At 34.6% G+C, this 25,950-nt stretch overlaps 1 protein-coding gene across 1 annotated transcript in view; it reads right to left on the reverse strand.

Moving 5' to 3' along the window:
- Positions 1 to 863: 863 nt before the first annotated feature.
- Positions 864 to 25,950, reverse strand: part of LOC126754465 (myeloid differentiation primary response protein MyD88-like) — a 49,264-nt gene continuing 24,177 nt past the window's right edge. Inside the window, exons 3-6 of the mRNA XM_050466434.1 lie at positions 3,248 to 3,588; positions 3,004 to 3,172; positions 2,712 to 2,910; positions 864 to 1,659 (exon numbers count right to left, since the gene is read on the reverse strand). Of these exons, the coding sequence (XP_050322391.1) occupies positions 1,212 to 1,659; positions 2,712 to 2,910; positions 3,004 to 3,172; positions 3,248 to 3,588 (1,157 nt within the window). The 3' untranslated portion in view covers positions 864 to 1,211. The remainder of the gene's footprint in view (positions 1,660 to 2,711; positions 2,911 to 3,003; positions 3,173 to 3,247; positions 3,589 to 25,950) is intronic.

Below are 25,950 nucleotides of genomic sequence, written 5' to 3' on the forward strand. Positions count from 1 at the left end.
CATTGTTGTATGTGGCGCATTGTCATTTCCTCCCCGTCATTAAAACAAAAAAAAGTTATAAATGCACTAACTTTCTCGGTGGACCTACATCAATTTATTTATGTATTCATTTTGCTTCAGCCAATTCAATAGAAAATTGTGCAAAACAAATTCAATTGTATGTAAAACCATTTTTTATTGGAGATACACGAATTAAACCTTTTAGATTATACAGTTTCATTCATGAAAACTTTATAATTAAAGCAGTTTAATTATTCCGCTGCGTTTCCAATGCTATAATAGACGACTGCATTGTGTGCACTGCAAACCAAATTTTAAGTGAATCATAATTGAATATGGTAATGATAGCGTGGGTTTTTTGTTTTTTTTTTTATAAGATTGCATATTGTCTTTATTCGTTGTCTTAAAATAGTACATTCTTTATGAATATGTATACATATATATATAAATACAACTCTTAATAATGGGTTTTAAAGCACTTTATGGCTTGCTAATATGTTTGCAATATTGAAACAGTTAATTTAACAGTTAAAATAATCATTAAAATGACACTGAATTGTGCAGCTATGTTTGAAGAATCTTATAAATTCAATCATCAGATATGTACATGAGTGCGCGTGCCAAATTGATCGCTTGATGTTTGTGTATATATGAGCATTTGTGAGCGAAGTAAGAAATGCAACAAGTTGCTAAGGAATTATGTAGTGAGCACTGGAAAGTTTAAATGTATATTTGAAACATTTTAAAAGCGTTAAAGAAGGTGGTGGCCAGTCAGAATTGACTTAACAATTAACATCAAATATATATTGTATATTAAAACAATTAATAACGCACAATTACATTAAAAAATTTTTTTTTTTATAAAAATACGAGTTTTAACTGATTGAGCGGGTGTATAGAGCAGAAAGTGTGTAAAGCGCACGAAATTTATATTGTATATGTTTTGTGAGTGTTGGCTGCTTGTTATGTCACAGTTGCGAAGATAAAACCAGATTCGTATAATTAAATTAATACATAAATAACATACAATACACTAGAACATAACATTTTCCTCATTTTGCTTGCATTTTGTTACGTATTCATTGGTTTTGCTAAATAATATTATATATATATAAACTCGTATAACTGATATTTATAAATACAATCTTAAAGTCAATTTACAATTAAGCAAAAAATAAAAACAAAAAACAATTAATTAAAATACAATACTATTATTCTGCTGTTTGTTGTAGTTTCGGACTACTGCGGCTAAACACCCGCTTGAGCACAGCTTTAATAGGTTTCTTCTTCTTCTTCTTCACCTCCGTACTTATGCTGAGATCACTCATGCTGACGGCGTTGTCAACATTAACGCCAGCATTTAGCTGACTAGTAGAGTGTGCATTTCGCAAACCATTGACGACTTGACTAATGCGATTGTTGTTGTGATTGTGACTGTATACACTGTTGTGATGACGCAGGGATGAACGTTTGTTGAAATGATAACGTTGCTCCTTCTGTTGAAATACATCATCCTCCTCCTCCTCTTCGGGTGTGTAGGCATGTCCGTTAATATTGATGCTCGGTATGGGTGAGGTGGGTGTGGTTACGCTCGTTGTGCGGGGGGTTGGTAAGCTTGTATAGCTCGTGTCAATTGGTAGTTGCCTAACGGCGAGCACGCTGTGGGTGTAAAAAAAAATTATATACAATTTTTAGAGATAAAGTAAGTACATACAACATATAAGTACATCTAAATACAAACACACATATATATATTTTGAGTGTGTGCATTTAAGAGGTGTGATTAGGTGCTAAGTAAATAGGTATTATATAGTGCTGAATGCTTGACTTGTGAGTGCTTGCGAGGTTTATCTGATCGTGAGATAATAATTTACTTTATTGTTATTATTAAATATAACTGTTTATGAAAAATACAAAAAATGTTGAGAGCTCTGTATTGTTTTTGGTAGAGTAATACAGTTACGAGTTGTTGTTGTGGCGCCTTTTATATTTTTATTGCTTTATTTCTAGTTAAAAAAATAGAGGTTATCTCCAATGAAGATTGGAGAAGAAAGGAACATTAGGTGGAACATGCAAAGAGGTGTTTAAGGTCAAACCCGACCAAGCGCTCACTATTCACGTAGCTTGGTCAGTTTTAAACGCGTTTCCCCAAAAATTTTTAGTTTGTTTTAACTTTTACTATAAAAGATATTCTAAATCTGTAAATTGTTATTGACTCACAAAACCTTTCGCTATGTTCGTTTTTTCTGTATACCAGTGTAAGAAATAATGATTTTATAATACAAAAAAGAAAAAAAAAAAAAGTTTTTTGCAAATATCATAAGTACTTTTTGCAAACCTTCGTCAAAAAATAAGCCCGAAATTTGAGCGCGAATGTCGATGACACCCTTAACGCCAAATAACTGACTTCTAATTGGGTTATATAAGCAAGAGAAATGGATTTAAATGATATTTCGGTTATGGCTTTCAGTAAAGTAAAGCTTTCGTAACCGAAACTTACGCGGATTTATATGTGAGGAAGAACCGTCATCTCAGCAGCGTTCGCAAAAAATATTTCGACAATAGTCTATGTTGTTATAACAACAAAAACAACTATTTTTGGAAATCGAGTATAAACAGTACTTTCTTTTACATATAAATTTTATAGGTTAGAGTGAATACATTTGAAACAGCTGCATTTGTAACTTATGGCTTAAAAATTCTTGGCTTACTTGTCAACTTCATTCAGGCCGAATGGCGACGGGTCCGTGGCATTGTAAGAGCGTCGTATTGAGTCACCAAGACGCGCCCAAAAGTCAAATAGCGTAGTAGGCACTGGTGTGTACTTGAGGTGTGTGTATATTTTCAAGGCACGTGGTATAATAACCGAATCCTCATAAATAAGCGGTATGATCTTGCGCGAATTATTCTCTGAAAAGCAAATGAAAAAAAAGGAAAATGTAATTGAATTAAATAAAATTTTCCATGCCGTTCAACTCGATTATTAGCGGCAAATGCACTCACGTATTTGCAGCGCGTGTGTGTAATTCATCAAAAATTGATTCTCTGGACTATCGAGAAATTCTTTTGTTAAGATCACAAGTAAGTAGCGGCAACGCTCCTCGATCAGTTGCGTCAATGCAACGTGCGTGAACGGTACGCCACCGAGTAGATCACGATTCTTGAAGCATAACTGCAATACAACAACAAATTAATATGTATTAATTATATATAATTAGTGTAAATATTTATTTCATTTAGCACATACCTTGAAATTGTATTTCTCATTTTCTTCGAATTTGGTTTGTATTTCGGCGGCTTGTTCAATATCCGCATCGGCGAATAGCACGAATGCGTCATACTGTTGTGGCGGCAGTCCTTTTTGGGCGAGTATCACATCGTCACGTGTCAATATGGTCATATTCGGATCGCTTTCAATGCTGTTGACATCGTTGCCATTAATACCGTTGCTGCTCGCCGGTATGAACGGTGACGTTGGGTTCGACCAAAAGGTGGCCGCCACCGCCGTTGACGATGTCGCGTCTGTTGTATCGCTGGCGATTAATGATTTTTGTCGCAATTTTATGGCATACCTTTTAGCATCCTCAACTACAAGTAAAACAGATGAAATAAAATATATTAGCCAAGCGTTAATTATCAATAATTTCTGCAAACGAAGTGTTTTTATGATAGGTGTTAACCAGTTCGTAGAATTGATCACAAATAAAGTGTTACAGGCGGCACGTGGGAATCCCCGTTTACTTGAATGGCATAATAACTTTATTTTCATACGATCTGGTTTGGCAGCTCGTTTTAAGATACTTGTTTACTGTAAGTTAAAACAATAAAACTTTCAAACGAACCTATGACGTATATTGTCAGCCCTCTAGCGTAAGCCAAGAGGTAATATATACCCTATTTACGCGCTCAAGTTTAAGCCTTTGCCATTTTAATAACCACATCCAATCCCAAGATGTTATAAAGGACCTCTGAAACTTAATCGCACTGATGTAATAACACTCTTCTTGTTCAATAGAAACTATTAAGGTGAATTAGAGTCCCCAATTTTATTTTTTATTCTATAGGTCAGGCGAAATTAGCTTAGGTATCTGACGAGGCGGTGATCACAGGGATCCTACTTAGCAGTTCAACTACCGGTCATACATATATTGTACCAAAAAAAACTTCTTGAGATTATCATCTGTTAAAGTGGCTACTTTCCATTCCAGCCAATTCATTCTATTGACGTAATTTGTAACAATCAAGATATTTCAACCGATAGCTGGACAGGCGAATAGAAAGTGTTGAAAACGGCTAAACCGATTAGGTTCAAATTGTAACACGAGTTTCTCATTAAAATTTTTTTGTAATTAAACGTAAATTTTTTGAGAAGCCGCCATCTTGTAAAAAAAAAATATTTTGCTCATTCCTTCGATTTGCTTTGCTAGATTCAAATTATTTTAACGAAATCTGTTTGATTTTCTAATTTCAGAGGATCCACTTCAGAGATATAGTGATCACCGCAAAACGTCTTTTTTTAGAGGAGCTCCCGGCGATCTGCTGTAGTTCCTTTCCAAGTAAATATTTTTATTAATACTAAGTCTTAAAATATAGTTAAAAGATGCCAGATGTAGACATATTACACATTTTTGGATCAACAAATTTGAAAGTTTTTTTTCAGAAAAAATTCTGGAAATTCGCTGACAGGCAGATTTTGGTCTCTTTCAAAAAATTAAAATTTTACGACATTGACAACATATATTTAGGAGCTAAAGAGCCACCTGTGAACCTGAGTTGTTCAATTCTACATACTTATGACATATAAAAGAGCAAAAAATTGCAGAAATTGTTTTTACTGAACAAAGAGTGCAATAAATATTATAATCGTAGACAATTATACTTCCTCATAAGGCAATCAAATTGTGCTTAGTGCTTGAAAATATGATGGACTATCACACGTGACATCCGATTATAAATGTTTGTATGTTTTGCCAAACTCATTATAGGCCAATGGCCAAACACATTGCATCATATACTTAAGTATGTATATACATATAAAATTAATTTCATGTAAATATGTAGTAAAATGATGGTAGTTTAATTATATATATATATATGTATATATAAAATTGTTTTAGAATATTTTTAGTCAGCTGCCGGTGTGCTCATTTGGCACATGTATGTATGTGTGTAGTCAGCCCGCAACAGGCACTTAAAAAAATATTACGCCGCTTATCGGCACATACTGTTTGGCCTTGTGAGGAGCACATGACGCTGATGAGCATTCTTCAATTGCCATGTGTGTGGCAGTAAGCACTTTGATTAGCATTCTAATGCGCGAATTTCATACCTATACTTAAGTATGTACATATGTACATATATACAAACATATAAGACTATCAGAGTGGCAATAACACTTTTAAAGCGCGTTTACAAACCTTTTCGATATTTACCACTTCTAATTTGGCATTCATAATCGATGAGTGTCAGTCCAAAAAAAAAAATATATATATATATATGTATTTTGTATACAGATCGAGATATATATGCTGCTTGTGAATTCGTTTACACTTATCTGACGATATCAACTTTTGCGCTTGGAGGCAATGCATACATATGTGTTACACTCGCAATCATTCACACGTTGTACTGAGTGCGCGCCTACAGTGGTTGTGATAAGTAAACGGCCAAACGTTTATGGTTTATGATATTTTTTGTATTTAAGGGGTTATATAAAGTTAGAATTTGAAAAAATATATATATATTTCATTTATGTCGGCAATTTTAGTGAAAAATCTTTTTAGAAACCGCCATTTTGTCAAAAATATTTATTTTGCTTATTCCTTCAATTAATTTCTAGAATTAACATTACTTTAACGAAATTTGTTTTTTTTTTTTTTACTATTTTAGAGGATTCAGTTCAGAGATATAGTGGCAAAACGTCGTTTTTGAGAGAAACTCCCGGAGTAGTAGTTCCTATCCAATTAAATATTTTGACTAATACTAAGTCGTAAAATGTTTATCCTGTTATTATAATTTTCGTTGAGATATCTATGCAAAAATCGAGAAAAAATCAGCTCTTAAATTTCATAAGAACTAATTAATATTTGGTTTTTATTATGCCATAGAAAACATCACACACAGACCAGGTCAGTCTACGGAAAGGGGGCTTAGGTGTCAAAAAAAAGGAGAACAATTAATGAGATAACGAGAAACTGACGATTATTTTTAACAGCTTTTCCCAGAAAACTAGTTTTCGCACGTTAGCTCCCTTTTCGTAGACCAGGTCACATATAACAATTTCTCAAATAATTTCAAAGAATACTGCCGACTTGACAGTTCTTGGTCCAACAAAAATCCGGAACCGTTCCATTAATGTACACCACACTACGGTGGAATCAGCTTAAGTTAACCCAAGATCTAAGCAGCAGTATTACTACTACATAGGAGTTTTGAGGTATTATAATATTTGAAGAATTTCCTCAACAGCAGTTGGATATTCTGCGTAAGATATATTTGGGTTTTAATATCCTGAACAGAGTATATTAAGTTGGCAGCAAATTTTGTCACATCCAAAAGGAAACGTTGGAGTTCCTAGAAAATACGAGGGTTGTTTTTTATTTTTTTGGTATCAGAGAACAAGAACAAATGTTAGTCATCGAATATAGCTATATTGTTTTTTCAAAATATTTTCCATTAAAATCTTTACACTTTTGCATGCGCTTGAACCAACTGTCGAAGCACTTTTGCCACTCTGAATGAGGTATGTACAAAACATGTGTTCTGAACGCATTAATCGTGTCTTCAGCTATCGAAAAATGTTGACTTCGTGGTTACTTTATACGTAAAAGAAGACATTCGGTGCCAAGTCAGGACTATGCGGAGAATGACTCATCAAATTGATGTGTTAAGTGCTCAAAAATGCAGTTGTTTCAGTCGAGGTGGGAGAGTTCGCATTATCGTGTGAAGAGGTATTCGTCTTCGGCGGTTGGTTTTCCTGAATTCTTGAAATAAAACTGGTACAAAGATGGTTGTGTATCACTCAGAATTTACTGCTCAGCGTTGTTATAGTTGAGACATGTTCAGTTTCTTTAAAAAAAAGGCAACCATTTGCTCGGAAGTGTTTCGTGTGCAAAAAGTTTTTGTTGGATTCGGCTCATCCAATCCCCATACAGTCGACTGCTGTTAACTTTCGGGCACGTCCGAGTAAATTCACGATTCATCATCTATCACGATGTCATGGACGAGTTTCGATGCCCGCTATCGTTTTTTTTTTAACATTTTTCTCGACGATTTCTCACGAGCCAGTTTTTGAGCGATTGACAAATTATGTGGGATCCAACGAGAACCATTTTTTTACAGTAAAATATTCATAAATATTGAATGAAATCGTATTTTTTTAACATTTTTCTCGACCATTTCTCACGAGTAATTTTTTGAGCGATTGACAAATTATGTGGGATCCAACGAGAACCATTTTTTTACAGTAAAATATTCATACAATATTGAATGTGTGCTGGTTCCACTAATGCCTATAGTTCCTGCTATCTCAGGATAGGTCCCAAAACGATCTTGAAATATTAGTTTACGTATAGGATCAATAGTATCTGATTTTGAAGGACCTTAACGAAATTCGTTTTGGAGTAATCTATGATCTTCGATTGAATTCACCATATCATCGATAAACACTGGACGTTGATGGAGTCTCATCGCCAAAAATTGAATAAGTTGCTGAGGCAATCCACGACGAGTTGCCAGATTGCAGTATTTGGGTAGCCAAATCCCGATATGTAAAGGCAACCTACGTGTACGTATATATAAATGATCAGCGTGACGATCTGAGTCGATTAAGCCGTGTCGGTCTGTCTGCCTGTATAGACGCGAATAGTCCCTCCAGATATCGAGATATCGATATGAAATTTTGCGCACGTTCTTTTCTCTTCAAAAAGCTCTTGCTTGTGCGTTTATTAATTGCAGTCACTGTATGCATTTTCTACTATAAACTAACGCAGATTGATTGTTTTGTTTTTGCACAAAATAAACACTTTTTCGCTATTAAAAAAACGTTAAGTATTCTATGCGGAATGCAAAAGTGGGTTTTTTGCACAATTAGAGAGAAGAAATTCATTTGCGAAAAACAAAAGCTTGCGAAAGTAAAAAAGACGCGCAACACATTTTCACCCAAACGATAACCATAAAGCACCAACACTTGCAAATGCACACACACACACCTGCATATGTAAAACTTAAAAGATTGGCAACACGCTAACGACGTTCCAGCTCTAATGATGCCCAACCATCCCGCGCACCCTGCGCCGAGCGTATGCGCGAGTGTGTTTATGCGCAGTTAAGGAAAAACTGCTGTGCAAATACTTAGTAACCGCTAAAGTTCAGCAAAAAAACAAAAAAAAAAATACATAAATGAATTGTTTTGAAAATTTAGTGGCACTGTGAATTTGGATTTGCGTGTTTGCCATTTCATTATTTAAGTTAGTGTTTCCTCGTAAATTTCTAACTATCGGCTAAGATCAATATTTAACTAAGGTAGCTATTATAAATTCGCGCACACACACACACACACGCACATAAATAACCGCAAACCGATGTATATATGAATAAGTATTGTGTGCGTTGTTGTTGTTGTAAGCGCATGTGTATTTGAGTGTGTAAACAGTCGAGCGTTGTTGTGTTATATCACACACGCGCCTTTGAAATTGCAATTCATTGTGATTTTTCCCGACAATTTGCGCTAATTAATCGCCGATTGTGCAGTTCCAATATGCAATAAAGCTCTTGTGCAGTCGCTTTTTTCGCGCATTATTTTGACGAGTCGTCAATGAGCCGCAATGCCAGCTAATAAATGACCATAAAAAGCTGTTTAACGCCGGCAAAGGAAGCGTGTGTGCGCACAGCAACAAAAAAAAAATGCAAAAACAACAAAAAAATTATAAAAAAAAACAAATTAAAGTAAAATAAAAAATTGCGAGCAAAGGAAAATTCCATGACATTTTGTACACAAATTAATTAGCGCCTAATTAGTTGATATACAATTTCGCGCTTAATAAGATTTCACAGATAACAAAAGGTATTAGCCGAGTGGCAGCATGTTCTTTTAATTTAGATAATATGCAACGCACGCAAATGAGTTGCGAAAACAGGCGAGCAGAACGTTGTGATAATTAATTAGCGAAAACTGTTGCTAATTTATGAGCAACGAATTCCAGGAAGTCTACGTTTTGTTTTGAAAAACTCTTTTATTTTATTTGCATTTTAGAACCTTAGAAGTTTCATTGTAAACTAGTACATTGTAGACGTGGGTTTTACAGAAGTGCAAATTTATTATGTTTAGTTTTCATAAATCAAAGAAACTGTTGAAATTTACCAAAAAAAGAAAAGATTTTTCATAGTTTGCATGAAAAAAAAATATTTTATATATTTTTCAATCACAATGCAACCTTTACCCGAAACCTTACGATAATACTTTTTAAATGTTTTTTTTTTTATTAATTTTCAAATATTTTTTTTACTTATTTGTTTAAAAATCAGCTGGCAACGTCACTGACTCATAATTATTAATTTTCAAATATTTGTATTTAAATCTTATTTTACAAATCAGGTGGCAACGTCGCTGCATCGTAATTGTTAATTTTCAAATATTTGTATTTAAATTTTATTTTACAAATCAAGTGGCAACATCACTGACTCATAATTATTAATTTTCAAATATTTGTATTTAAATTTTATTTTACAAATCAGGTGGCAACGTCACTGACTCATAATTATTAATTTTCAAATATTTGTCCTTAAATTTTATTTTAGAAATCAGGTGGCAGCATCACTGACTCATTACTGTTAATTTTCAACTTTTTTCCTTTACTTTTTATTTCACGAATCAGCTGGCAACATCACTGAATCATAACTATTAGAATTAAAATATTTTTCTAAATTTTTTATTTCTCAATATACATACATATATTTTAAGCATTAGGTGACACATTTATAACATGCTACGATTATAAGTATTTTCGTTAAAAACCTTCATTAAAGTACTTGTTTTGAGATAGAAATTTCGTTTTCATTTATTTAGTTAAACAATAAAAATAACACCTTTTGAGTGATTATTTTTAATTCCCAAATATTTATCTTAAATTTTTATTTTTTAAAGCAGGTGGCAACATTATTCAGGCAAATGTTTAAACAGACATTTCTTTCTCATGTGACAATTAAATATTTATATATTTATAATATTTACGCATTTCGACATTTAATAATGTTGGCAACTCTGTTTCCACTTTTTTGTACTAAAACTCAAGGCTTTAGATGAGTTTTGTGACCTCACTACATTATTTATTTTCAAAACATATATTTTAAACATCAGATGGCACATTTATAACATACAATACTTATTTTCGTTATAAACTATTATTAAAATACTTGTTCTGAGAATCAAATTTTAGTTTTTATATTATATTTTCTTAAACAACATCTTACCATTAGTTTTAATTCACAAATATTTTTCTTTACTTTTTATTTTTAAATCAGATGGCAACGCCAATAAGAACAATTTCGTAAACAACACCAATTGTCACTTTGCATTTTTTTATTATAAATTTTGTGCATTTCGAAATGTAATAAATATGGCAACCTTGTTTTAGTTTTTTATTAAAACTTAAGTTTTAAGAAATATATAAATTTTTATGACCTCAGAACATTATTTCATTTTATAAAATTATTTTTTATAACAGGTGGCAACTTTAGAACATGCTATTTTTGTCACAACCCTTCATTAAAGTACTTATTTGAGTGCAAAATTTTATTTGTTTATTTAATTTTTTTTAAATGTGTATCACAACTTCTTTTTTTAGCCTTTGAAGCGCAGAAATGACGGACCCGCAAAGGCCATTGTGAAAATATCTTGTACACGGTAGCAAACTGAAGGAAAACTCTTCTAAAACTTCCAAGGTCCCCAATACTCTGACTATTACTAAAAGTTTGCTGTTCATGGGGTCAGAGTCCCATATTTTTTAACATTGATTCTTATGTAAAATTGAACGAGGAATCGAATGGAAAAGTAAATTTTGAAAAAAAAAGTTGGTGGAAAATCACAAAAAACTGTTTTTTTTGGATTTTGAAAATTTTTTTGGATTTTGAAAATATTTTTATCAGAAAGCTGAGAGTTTTTTACATAAAATTGTATAACTTCAAAATTTTTTGCACTCAATTTTCAGGTCGTTAAAAAATAAAAGAAATAGTAATTCTTTTGTTTGATCGGAATACGGGTACAAAACCATGTCCCCAATTGATGGAATGGCCCATATACATATTAAGGTGGGTCAAAAAATATAATTTTTTTTTGCTTGGGGTCTCTAAGTAGGGACACTTAATTGCAATATGTGAAACATTTGACGACACAGTTCACTGAGAACTGGAAAGTTGTCAGCGAAGCGGCGGCAACCTCAATCATGACAAAACTCAGACTTATAGAACAGAGAGCCGTCCGTTAGTACGTGTCATAGAGGAGACTTAAATGCCTTATCATTCCCACTAAGTAATACTTAATCTAGGATTGCATGATACATATTGAATACCAACTGGCGAACCATTGGGACGCTATAACTATACCATAAGTAATGGAATAATTTTTTAAATATAAATAAGTAAAGTAAATTTTAGTTGGAACGATTTCAATTTTATAACCTTTAAAATAAAATAATTTAAAATAAAGTATTATTGATTAAAGCTTAAGCTTGAAGTAAGTCCGAGTGTGTGACAATTGAAGGTCAGTTTTAATTCAAACTACTCAATAAAAAGTTGTTCTTGAAAAACCCGGACACTGTTTACTTATAAAATTGATCCTACTCAGCAGAATCAAAGAAAACTTTAGCTTTCAAAGTAAACAAATATATGATATTTTATTGTATATATGTATGAATATATGTTTAGCAATAAATTGGACCTCCTGCTGGGCAAATCAAAGAAATAAAAATATTTAAATGAAATAAAACGTAAAAGAAACAGTTAATGCCGATGCTAGCTGTGCAATCCCATTAAACAGTGGTATGTGCAACAATTTGTGGGAATCAAATTTACACAAAAATATTATTATATAATTAATTTCACACATGGAAATATGAATATATAAATATTTGTTTCTTTTTCCTTTTTAATAAATCAATTTTTGCGCAATTAGTTGCACATTGCTAATTTTTTTAAGGAGGATTACCAAATAAAATTTCCTTATAAAGAAAAAAATAAAACACAAAAAGCAAACAGCAAAAGAAAAAAATTAAAAAGAAATTTAATATTGTATTATTTAACAACGACAGACAATAAAGACGAATGTGCATAAAAAGGAAATAAAGAAATCAAATAATTTTTATTGAACAAGTTTTGCCGAAACCTTCTACGCGTCGATGCGGAGCGTTAAGTAGATTTTTAATATACAAAAACAAAAAAAAAAAAAAAAATAGAAGCAAGATAAAACGTTCACTTCGGCTGCACCAAAGCTATAATACCCTTCACACATGTATTTCTTTACGCATAAAAGGGTTTAAAAAGATATTTATCTTGATTTTATTTGTCAGTTTGAATGGCAGCTATATGTTATAGTAGTTCGATATCGTTGGTTCCAACAAATAAACATTTTATTGCAGAAAAAAGGAGGTGTTCGGTTATATACGAAATGTTCTCGTGCTAGTGGAACAAAGAAGTGCTCGTAGTGTCTAGAATATTGCTGCTGCTAGCGCATCAATCGAGGAAGGCCCAATTCAGTCTCTCACACGTCGTTCTCAAGTGTTGGACATCTCTGTGACGTCATTGTGGCGAAGTTTGCGAAAAGATCTTGGCCTACATCCTTACAAGATCAAATTGACGCATGAACTAAAGCCGCTTGACTACTTCAATCGTCGTATGTTCGTGAATTGGGCTGAGCAACAACTTGAAAATGATCCGTATTTTCATCATCTTCAGCGTTGTGGCTCATTTCTGGCTGAATAGCTTCGTCAACAAGCAAAATATACGTTATTGGTCAGGCAGCAGTCCCCACGTACTCCACGAGTCAATATTGCATCCCGAAAAAATTACGGTTGGGTGCGGTTTATGAGCCGGCGGCGTCATTAGGCCGTATTTCTTCCGTAATGATCAAGATCGGCACGTTACTATGAATGGCATATGGATGATATAAACTTGGACAATATGTGGTTCCAACAGGGCTCCACAAGCCACACAGCGATATTGAAAACCAAGTTTGGTGAACGCGTTATCTCCCGAAATGTCCCAGTCAATTGACCGCCTCGGTCGTGAGATTTGACGCTACGTCAAGTCTATCGTCTATGCCAACAACCCTGCGACGATTGGTGAACTTCGAACGATTATCGAACGTGAAATTGCAGCAGTATCGGCCGATTTATGCTTGAAAACCGTCGAAAATTGGGTTCAGCGTCTGGACTTCTGCAAGCATGACCGTGATGGCTATGCCAAAGAAATCGAGTTCCATACATAATGGCGTCCAAAGTCGTTTCACAGGAGGAAAGAATTCCATTGATATCCCAAACCGTTTTTGTTTTATTAAAAAAAAAACGTTTGTTGCGCTCTTATTGAAAACACCGTTAAATATGGTACATATATGCTTCATAAGGTGTCCAAACGTTTTCACCAACCACTAACACCAACTTCATTTACACTGTTGAGGGTATATTAAACAAAACATACATACAAATATACATATGTCTGCATTTAATTTCAGATTTCGAATGCATTTTCGCCTCCGATTGCTTTTCGTATTCAAATCCGAGCATGACCTTAGGCGGGAATTTCTTCGAACAAACTCATTTTTTCGCTAATCGCTTTTTATAAAAAAGTGACAAGACAAAGAGAGAAACAAAAACAAAACGAAAACAAAAGTGCATGAAAGCCAGCAAACAAGCCAACAAACACTGTTGAGCCATATTTAAGTGCATATCGGTATATTTATGTAAGTATGTCAAACTTGTACCTGCTTACTTAGGTCTACACACCTTTGCATATCTACATATTTGTGTGTGTGTGGGTATGTCTGTCTGTATGTTTTCGGAATACTGATTTCCGTAGCGCTTAAAATTTCTAGTTATTTAAATTCACGTGAGCATTTGTTTGCTAACAACAAAAACACTTGAATGTAGCAAAACAGCACAATCAAAACAAAAACAAAGAAATGATAGCTTAAGCCGAAAAACCCCCGGTAGTTTAATGACATAGTCGTCGAATATTTTTAGATTTACATACATAAAATTAGCTAGTTTTTTTGACATTTTTTTTTCTTTCCAATTAGAGTAAATTATAAATTCATCGATAATAAATTACGAATGACAAAATTATGAATTATGTTCCGGTTTTTATTTTTCTGTTTCAAAGTTATTCGCGTCTTACTTCCTTCCTATTAAAATAGTGCTAGTGAACTACATAATAATGTGTTCGAACATTGTTTGTAGATTCGTCATTAAAAGAGTTGCTAAAGTGATTTTGTCTTATGAATATGAAAATAAGAAAAAATGTTAACTTCGGTGGCACCGAAGCTATAATACCTGTCACAAATCCATTTATTATGGCATAGAAGTTATAAAATGATCTTAATATTCATTTGGATCAGTAAATTTATATGGCCGATATATGATATAGTAGTATGATTCGAAAAATTTGTTGAAAAATAGTCCATGCCGTGAAGATATATCGTCAAATAAGAAAGTAATCCATACACGAACTTGATTTGGATCGCTCAGTTAGTATGGCATCTACATATATCCTTTATTTGCTCCATATTGGATTCCGTTAGTTCCGACAAAAAAACAGTTTATTGACGAGAAAAGGGACGTCTTAAAAATTTCATGTTGATATTTTAAAAATTGAGAGACTAGTTCGCGTACAGCAGGCGGACTGCTCGACTAAACTCGTCATGCTGATCATTTATATATACATACATATGTATATACTATATAGGGTTACCCAACTTCGCCGCAAACTTAATATTACCTTGTACAGGGAATAAAACTGTAAATAAAACCATAGAAGAATAAAAATATACTTATAATTGAGACAAAATTCCTCTAAGCAGATCCAATCCATTCAGCTGCTTCAAGGGTTGTTTGAAGCAATGGAACTAGAGGAACACTTCAGGTTTGGTAACAAAAGCAACACAGGACATACCATAAAGTTACTTTGGAATAGTGTGGATGGTGGACAAACCAAAAAGCGCCTACTTCCAGGCAAAAGGGAGTTTAGTAGCTTCTTAAGGATCACCACAGGGCATCTAACCTTCACATCCTAGCTTCAGAAAATGGGAAAAGTGGATTCGGCGGAATATAGAGTATGCGCGGAGGATGATGAAATGCCGGAATATTAATTAGCTGGATGAGACAGGGCTTATTCCATGGCTCCCCATGCTGCAACTTAAGAAACATTGGGCAGCTGGGATGGAAAATAATCAGGGTTTTTTACCAAATCCACTGAGTTGCTGGACAAAACTTAATTAGATTACCACAAGTTTCACTTCTTGATGGTCAGGGTGTTTAAAAATAATCTGCGTGGTTCCTGTTATTACAGATTATTGCTTGTTTATGGCCATCGGGTTTGTGTTTTTTGTTCGCTGAAAGCGGAGATCAGAAGAATATCTGTTCGCAAGCGTCTATAATTCAGCCAATATATGGCTCATAGAATTTACACTCTTCTTCTTGTTTATTAGCGTAGACACCACTTACGCGGTTATAGTCTAGTTTGCAACGCGTTAGTCGTAGCCACTTGTTCTTTCTCGTACAGCTTATCGTTTCACCGACTGCGGTATCACAAGGGGGGTCTCTCATCTGAGGCTGTTTTCTTTTTTTTGATTGGTGATGTTTTTGACGTGGCGGGTTCCAAACCCAGAGCACAACCCGAGGAAAGATGTTTCGACTTCTCCCCTTAACTCGCCTTCAAACGGATGGCTACCCAGAGGATACTTGGTCTAAGACTGGGAGTCGTGAGCTGCTTGAGCCTTATTGAAAATAATCGTTTCCCCAAGTGAATGGCGCTCAGAGATCTTTCTTCACTTGCTTGAACTTCTACAAATGACTCCATCATCTTAATAATAATCACTCTTGTTAAAGTGACGTCACAAATAGCAGATAATGAAACTTCATCGAGACTAAATTATATGTGCTGGAACTATGGCATTCTATTTATTTGTTTAATAAGGCATTGACATTTGAAAAATCAGCTTTTTTTCTTGTGTTCGATAAGTCCCTAATAACACAGAGTTACCTTTCTGCGGCAACTTGAAGTTTGTCGAATGGAAACCGAAAAGGTTAGAAAATGTTTTAACTGCTTGGCTTATGTGTTTGTTTTTCTGAGTTCCCTGATATAAATTTTCACGTTTCTGTTGCTCTCGCAGACACATTGTAAAAAATTGTAAAAGCGATTGCCAAAAAATTACTAACAAAACTTAAGCTGTGCGAACACAGTCTAAGTATTTTTGTCTCGCATAGTTTTTACGGCTAAATCAACTCTAACACAAATAATAGCCAAAAAATATGTGCAAAATTTACGCTAATATGAAAAAAATTCGAATCAAATTTGAGATACTAAATATAGTCTTGAAGGCTAACATTGCTGATTTCTTTAACTGTTATTTTTAGGTAAACTATGGGCGGTCTGTACAAGTATGTATGTTTGTATGTATGTACATGTGATAACTTCTAATTCAACATTCTGTCAAATCACGCTTCATTGTATCGAATTGCAGGCCTCAACGTTGAGCTTCACGTTTATTTTATTTTTGTTTTTTATAACAAAAAAGGTTGAACAAACAACCAGCCCGACTCGTGTTGGCACACAAAATAAATTAGTCGCAAATTTTAACAATTTGGTCATGTTATTGTTGACTCGATTGTGATTAGACCATGACCGACGTAAGAAGCTGAGCTTGCCGGCGCTTGTTTAAGCGATGCCAATGAAAAAGCCAAACTTGTGCCGTGTGATGCCACTGAGAATGTATGGATTACTAACAGATTTAGATATATAGTATGTATATATTTTCAACAGTAAATAAGAATTCGTGCATATCAGTTTAGAATTTTGGGCGCCCCACTACTTCTATGTGTTAATCTAAGCTAAATATGGGGCCCGTATTCGATCGCGTACCCGTCAGCGGCACTTTCGCAGCCAAGAATATTTGCATTGTTTATTATGACCGCACGTAATTGAATTTCATAAATGATTATCAAGCAGGTATTCGCTCATTTATGATTGTTATGAAAATCAGTGAGTGATAAGATCTATCTTTATTGCATTCGTTTGCGTGGAACTAGTAAACGTGATGACAAAGTACGTAGAAATTAAATTTTATAGCCAATCGCAGGTTTTATCTGTGTGAGGGTGTCTATAATTATAGCAATAAAATATGCAATTAAATATATAATATTACTTTTTTGCGTAATTTTTAATGGCAGCTACATGTTGCTGTAATGAGAATATTTATCATATTGTGTCATTGCAACGAGCAGTTGTGACAGAATTATAAATCAACTGATTAACATCAGAACAACATTGGGTATGTAGTGGTGAGGGGATTCGGAAATTGAAATGCCTTATTATTTATTACATGGAGGGTCGTAAAGGGCCATTAAGGCCTCATCAAAGTAAGAGAGGTGCATAAACAGCAAAAACATTTTCAAAAAACCATAAAACTTTACAATGCTTATAAAAGTTTCTCAAAGTTTGCAGAGCTCAAAGCTTCTTGTCTGACGAATGCCGTTCTGGTAATGAATTGATATCATAAATTTCAGAGAACCTCTAAGAAGCAACTAATCTGGTCCAAAAGAGGTCAACTGATCTTTATAAGAGCTTTGAAAGTTCCATTCGTAAACATGAACTTTTTTACAAAAAAATCACCCAATTTGTTTATAGGAATATAATTTCACAAGGAGATAAGCTTAAAATAAAATCAGTATATGAGCTACCTGAGGCTCTTGCCTATTTTTTCATTGGGGGTGCTTTTTATGTGGCGGGTCCCAAATCCAGCGCACAACTTCTAGGCGAGTAGTATAAAGTTGTATACACATTCATATAGCGGGCCACTTGTTTCAAGACCGACGCCCACTCGCAGCTGCACCTTTGGTGAACAGACAATCTAATTAGCCTTCAGCGAACGCTTAAACCGAATATGTGGGAGTGGCCCCGGTATGGCTTCCCTCTCTCTTTTCCGTGACTCTAGGTTTCAAACGTGTTGACTACCGCATCTTACACAAGGGTTACTCACGTTTCAAGAGCGCGGCGAGGACGCAAGAGTAGAAATTGAGTATAGTCTTAATTCCATAAAGAAGATATGAATCGCCCTGTGTAGTAACATTGAAAATATTGCTTTACAAGATGGTGGGTTTCCTAACATTGAAGAAGTAGTAAAAGGCTTACTCAACAGGGTCAGTCCAACACTGGAAAAGAGCAATGAAGAAACCGACTTTAATTGCAGTCATAGTAAGTTTCGAAACCTATACTGGAACAATGAGGGGAACGCCTTTATTTGCAAAATTAGTATAGGTTTCGAAATGTCTCGGAGCTTCTTTAAAAGTGACGCTATTAAAGATCCCAATACAACTACAACCATGAGACATTAGTGAAACGCGATAATGAAATCAAGGAGGCGTCTTTTTTCATAACACAAAAAGTGAGTTGAAAAGTCCTCACATCATACATCCACTATTTTCAGAAATCTTTCCTGAATTACGTTGATTACAATTCTCGAAAGTTTTATTGAGTTGGTTTTACCGTTAGATTAAAGTTCAACCGGACTGAATCGATTATTATTTTTTTTAAATCGCTTCAATCTTCCTCATGTTCATGTGAAGTTTGATTTCCATATGTCAATCAAGTCGTCCTTCCACCGCTGTTAATGATGATAACATGGAAAATGGTGAAAAAACTGTACTTGGAAATCGTCACTTTGGCACAGCAGAGGATGTCAAGATCTCTTAGGGTTAAACTCAACAGATTTTAGTTAAAGTTTTGGGTATGAAGCGTGTCAATGACTCGTACCAAAAGACTTGAAGCTATAGTAGAATATTAGAGGTCACAAAAAAAGATGCTCACTAAAATAGCTATGGACCCTATATTCAACAAACGCATTATTACTGATGACGAGACATGGCTTTATGAATATCACTCGAGGCTGTCTAACAATCTAGCGAATGGCGCACCAAAAATGAGCCAAAACGAAAAAAAAAACAAAAAATCTCGAAATGCACTGAAGGCTATCCCAGCCGAGGCTTATAACAAGTGTATGAAAAATTGGATTACGAGTAGGTAGGCTTGTATAAGCTCAGGGACCTAATTTGAAGGCATTAATTAACATCGGTGAAAATCTAGTGTTCTTTGGCAGTCTCTCTCAAATTTGATCAGATGGTATATTGTCTCAGTTTTATTAGTTTCAGCGAAAGTATTCGTACCTTCCATTGAGATGTTGTACTTGTATAATAGAGAGACCAATGGAGTCTTCGTTTGTAACAAAGATACCAAACATGCAATGGTCTCTTTAGTTTCCTATTTATTTCTAAAATAAAATCAACTCGATAAGAGAATTAAGTATGTATTCATTCTGTAAAACTCAGGCGTGCAAATAACGGTAACTGACATATTTTACTTGTCATATTTCACAGACAACGGAGCTGGTTGCCCAGTTCACGCCTCAGGGTTGAGAGTTGAAGTTTGTGAACCTCAGACTGTCAGACTGCGTCAATTACGAAAAAATGGCGAAGACGGAACGTAAACAAAATAAATTCCGTGCAGTGTAAGCGAGAAACACTTGCTGCACATTGTCGATAATTAAATATTTTGACAGGTTCGAGTAACTGCTGCGCACCTTGCTAGAATACAAATGGCCGTAGAACAAAAAAAAAAAAATAAAAATTAAAAATAAATTAAAAATACAAAAAAGAAAAAATTGCGTATAAAAATAAAAACAACTTCGGATGTTTATGCGTTCGAATGTGTGTGTGCATGTGTGAGGGAGCGTAGCGTAGGGTTGATGGACTTTGCGCACAACCCGGTTGGTAGCCGCCAAATTACGTCAAAACTCACTCGCCCAGCCAGCCTTGCGAGCGGCCGACAAGCGTGCTGAGGGGAAGTGCGGAACAGGTGTAGGGATCTAGGGTAATTTAGTTTGTGCAAATAAACAATAAAACGAATTATTGACTCACGACGATGCGAGCGATTAGCGTAATCCGTTGCTAGAACAAAGCGTGAACAAAACATGTTTAATTAATGGATCTGCAGTAAATATTTATATGTGTATGTATATGTATGTGGTTGTGAGTGCGTGTGTGTGCATTTTTAGTGTCTGCGCTTTAGCATTTGCTATTGGCTTTGTTGTTGCTATTCTAATTGGGAGCATAGCGCTTTCAAGTGCGCTAAATATATCTGCATACATACATATGTATGTATATAATATGTTTCTAAGTACATGTGTGAATATATATGTGTGCGTGTGACTGAAAAAAGCGAGCTGCAAATCAAAATTGCACGGATGTTGCGAGTTTTCAGCAGAAATTTTATGTTATTTTCACGCGCATTCGCTGCTGCCTAGTGTCCATTGTTGCCGCCAATTTGTTTTGTCTTGTCTTTATTGTTATTGTCATGCCAATTTGGTTTTTATACCATCAACAGGGTACATTGTGTTCGCCACGAAGTTTGTTATAAGTATCTAAAAGTTAGTTTTTCAGATAGCGATGAGAGCTTTTGCACACATCAATTGCTTCTCAAGAAGCTGGTCATTTGTCGGAAGCGCCGATATCGGTTCACTATAGCATATAGCTGCTACACGAATTGAACAAAATTTGGCATGGGTAATTGGCTAAGGGAATAATGTAATTTCCTAAGAAAGAAAGCAGATCGGATGACTATAGCATATAGCTGCCATACAAACTGAACGTCCAAAATAAAGTTCTTGTATGGAAAACTTTTTTATTTTAAGAGATATATTGACGAAATTTGGTATGGCTTATTGCCCAAGGCAGCGCTATAATCTCCGAATAAATTTTTTAAATCGGACCATTATTGGATATAGCTGCCATATAAAGTGATTGCTTAAAATCGAATCCTTGTATGGAGAACTTCTTTATTTGACGAGATATATCCAAGAAATTTGACATGGCTTATCGCCTAAGGCAGTAATGCAATTTCCAAAGAAGCTGTTCAGATCGGATCGTTATAATATATATGTAGCTGCCATATAAACTGAACGTTGAAAATGAAGTTTTTGTATGGAGAACTTTTTTATTTTACGAGATATCTTCACGAAATTTGGTAAGAAATATTACCTAAGGCAGCGGTACAATACTCGAAGAAATCGTTTAGATTGCACCACTATAGCATATAGCCGCCATACAAATTGATCGATCAAAATCAAGTGCTTGTATGGAAAACTTTTTTATTTGACAAGATATCTTCATGAAATTTGATGTAGAATATTGTTAAAGTCAATGCTACAATCTCCAAACAAATTGTTCAGCTTGGACCACTACAGCACATAGCTGGCATACAAGCTGACCGATTAAAATCAAGTTTGGTGAGCTTTTTTATATGCGGAGGGTATTCTAGCATCGGTGCAGCCGAAGTTCAATTTTTTCTTGATTTATTGTTTTTGTTATGCTATTTTGTAGTTTTTTTGGTGTACATTTTTATTGTTTTTTGTTTTGGTCACTTTTATGTGTTTATTTTCATGTTCCTGTGTACAAATAGGTGTACATATGTATGTATGTGTATGTGTAATGTATCTACATATGTACGTAAAAATGTACATATTTATAGTCTTCAATATATTTGTTGTATGCATTTTCTAGGTACATCTGTTGTTGTATATAAATAGATTAGAGCATATACTATATACAAATATAAACGTTTATGTGTTAGTGTTTTTGTAAAATAAATTGCCTGTGCACATATTTTAAAACTTTGCCTTTGTTTTGGCTTCGGGTGATTTGATTTTGATATTTTATTGACTGCCTGCCTCAATTTAATAGCTCGAGTTGAGCAAATCTCGGTTGTTCCACATAATTCGCACTATCAACATGATTTGTCGTCGGACAGCAAAACAAGTGTACATACACAAACATACATAAATACATATACACATATACATATGTATGTGTATGTGTGTGCATTAAATTTGTTGCCATCGGCTGGTCAATTTGGCTCAGTGTAAACAATTACAAATCATTCAATGTCATAGGCGTACAACAACAACAATGACAGCAACCAAATATCGCCAATAACAATAACAATAACGAAAAACATTTAAAATACTGAAATGTATGTACTTTGTAGGTGTGTGTGTGTGTATGCGGGCATTAACAAAAGTTATGTGCGGTATTGTACATTTGTACTTGCGTATGCAAAATACAAAAAGCTACAAAATACATACATACATACATAAGCACACATGTACACACGTGTAAACGTGTGTTAATGGCGCGCAAAATTCGTTTGATGGAATTACTTTATTGCGAAAAGTTCGGAGAAAGTGGCTGACGCAAGGCAATTTATGTTTGTATGTGCTTCGCTTATAAACTTTAGGGCATAAAAAACACATTCATCCGTAAATTTGTTTACATTTATGTATGTATGCATGTATGTGTGCCTGTACAAAATTTTAATTTATCACACAAAGCAATATTGAATAATATCGCAAACATATGCACATAAGTAACATACCTACATATGTACATGTAATCATGCGAACAATCATGTGCAAAATATTAGCAGTGCTGTTTTTAATATGAATTAACAATGGAATAATAAAAATTTTTCAGCAGCTTGCGTCTCAAAGCTTGTCCGTCTTTCCGATTAAGAGAGGGGTTAGGGTTTCAAGGTAAAAAAATACTCTTTTTGCGAATTTTTTCGTAAATAAGGATTGAGTAATTTTATTTGGACCTTTTGTACATTATTGAGCACATCTTTGACAAGGTAAGACAATTTTTTCATGCAGAAACATTGAATTATAAGCCGTTCACAGAGCTTCCCTCCGAATGTCTTGGAAAAAAAAGACTCTTTGCGGTGTTTACCATAACTCGGCTGGAAATTATCCGAAAATAAAAACCCAAGAAAAATTAGTTAAATTATAATCTAATCTTCCCCCCAACGTTCTCTGGTACTTTTTTTACCCTAATCCTACCTTAAAAAATTTCGGACGAAAAAAGAAGAAAAATCATAACTTCGAATGCACCAAAGCTAAAATACTCTTCACAAATAATAAAGGTTCCTACGGGAACTTCATTTTGATTCTTCTGTTTGTGCGGCTGCTAAATGCTATAGTGGTCCGAATTGAACAATTTATTTGGTTATTGTACCTTTATCGTGAACAATCATTCGTGCCAAATTTCGTGAAGATATGTACAGATCTTGCCAAATGAAAAAATTGACGATACAAAAATTTAATTTTTACCGCTCAGTTTGATATGACATCTACATATATGCTATAATAGTCTGATATCGACGGTTCCGTCAATTGGTCAGCTTCTTGGAAATATAAGGAAGTGTGTAAAATTTCAGATCAATATCTCAAAAATTGAGAAACTAGTTCGATTATGTATGGACGGACATGGTTAAATCGCAAATTGACCCAAAATGAGCATTAGCAAACAAAAATCGTAATTAGGTCAATATACGTACGGTAACACTGTTTCCTATTTTCGAAAAAAAAATTTTTAATAGCTTCGCCTATAACCTGATAAAAAAACCTATGTTTATCGCATCTCTTTTAAGCAGTATTTTATAGTTCACTGCCATTAATTTACACACAACTGTTTTTAAGTACACCCATTCGTAATTGTATTTAAATAGATAAATCCCACTGGAAAAACATGCATTAGTCATAGGTTAGGCACATAGTATATATATTTATGTGATATTAAGCATTTGTGATACATTCGTGTGTTATGGAATTGTTCGACTAATCCCTATATTGGAATATCCGGACCGGAAGAAAGTCCAAGTAAATAGGAGCAAGCTTGAGGGGTGGTTGGCGGCTTCATGATCCCGGAAAGTGTTAAGCTGTAAAGCTACTCGTCACGAGCAAACCATAGATATACCATCTGATCAAATTTGAGCCGGACTGTGCCAATAAAACTGCGGGCGCAAACAGAATCGATAAATTCCTTTCGATAATGTAGAACTTTTGAGAGGCGCAAAGTATTCAGTAAAGGGCGTCATCCAAAATTTGGCTCAACTGAGATATCCATCCATATTTCTTAATGACGATAACATCGAACAGGTCAAAGAAATAATACTTCAAATTGACATTCGCGAAAAAGCAGAGGATTTCAAAACATACTTGTAGTTCAAAATGTAACTTTATTTTGGTTAATGTTTTGGAAATAAAGTTTGTCAATGCTAGACTCGTACCAGAAGATCTCAATATAGTTCACGAATTGACTCCTTTTTGGTTAATATTTCGGAAATGAAGTGTGTCAATGTCAAAATGTTCATGCTAGACTCGTACCAAAATATTTTCCAGCTCCGACATCGCGTAGGGGCCACAAAAGCGATACTTACAAAAATTAACTGAAACTGAAAAAACAAAAATTCATAGAAGGCACTGAAGGCTACCCCAGCCGAGGTTTATATAACTGGTATGGAAAATTGGTTTAAGCGTCGGTATACTTGTATTGACTCAGGAGCTAATTTGAAGACGAAGATCTAAAGATTGTAGGTGAGAGTGTAGTTTTTTTTGTCAGTCCGGATCAAATTTGATCATATGGTATATATACTTTTATAACAAATAAAAAAAATATATTTCAAGTGCTTCCGTTGTAGTGATTCCACCTTATAATCTACGGGGTAAAAATCAAATTTTCGAAATTCCATGGAATTTCTTGTTTTCATACATTTCCTATAGGGTCCGAATTTTGCCTGCAAGCAAATACGTTGGCATTATTTCTACTTTTTCCTGCATATTTGTTTATTGCTTAGCAATGATTTATATTATTTTTAGATTTTCGCTCATATGTATTCTCGAATTACGCTGTGACAATTATACTGTCCTTCTGACAGTGCAAGCGCACTCGCCTAAGCATGCATTTTGTGCGTGTGTGCCTGTTGACATATTAATCCGGCGACGCTGCGTGGAGCCGTGTTATTCGAAAGTCATTGAGCCATGCAAAATTCGTTAAGCCCCACAACAGTTGGAGTTGGAGTCGCTAATCATTGCCGCACGGCCCGAAAACTCGGCCGAGCGCTGTGCCATGAGCAGACACATACACATGCATATGTGTGAGTGTATGTACCTTAATGAGGCGTGCAAATAAAAGCGCGTCACCAACGTCACCGCAACCAAATTGACACCAGCTAAAGTCGAAGCGGTGAAATGTGTGGAAAGAGTGTGTGATTATACATATGTATGTATGTTTGTGTGCGTGTGCGTTGAAGAATGCTGACAACGAGACTGCGCCGTATGTAAATTTGCACGGCTGCTGCGTCTGTCATTCTGTTTTATTTAATTTTTGTTTGTTTGCTGCTCATTTCGGGCTTTTGTTGGCTGTGTGTTTAATCTTACGGGCGGCGGCGCAGCTAAATTTGGCTTAAAGTGATTGCTCTTTTCGCTTTTGTTTCGTGATAAATCGCATATACAAGTTTGTATACATGTCTGTATTTGTTTGAGCATGTGTGTATGTTTGTATGTTAGCAGATAAATGTAGAACGTCAAGTGATTTTTCGACAAAAAACGACAAACGATGAGATAAACAGACGAACGCGCAGCAGTGGCGGATTAACAAAGAAGTAGAGGGAACAAACAAAAAAAAAACAGCAAAAAGAATTGCTAACTGCGGCTGCACTGACTCTATAATACCCTTCACAGGTGCATTTCTTTTGGTATTAAGGGTATAGAAAGAGTTTTATCATTATTTTAAACGATCAGTTTGTATGGCAACTATAAGTTATAGTGGTCCGATCTGAACAATATGTTCGGATGTTCTA

Source organism: Bactrocera neohumeralis, chromosome 4, assembly GCF_024586455.1.
Source record: "Bactrocera neohumeralis isolate Rockhampton chromosome 4, APGP_CSIRO_Bneo_wtdbg2-racon-allhic-juicebox.fasta_v2, whole genome shotgun sequence".
Classification (NCBI taxonomy): Eukaryota; Metazoa; Arthropoda; class Insecta; order Diptera; family Tephritidae; genus Bactrocera; species Bactrocera neohumeralis.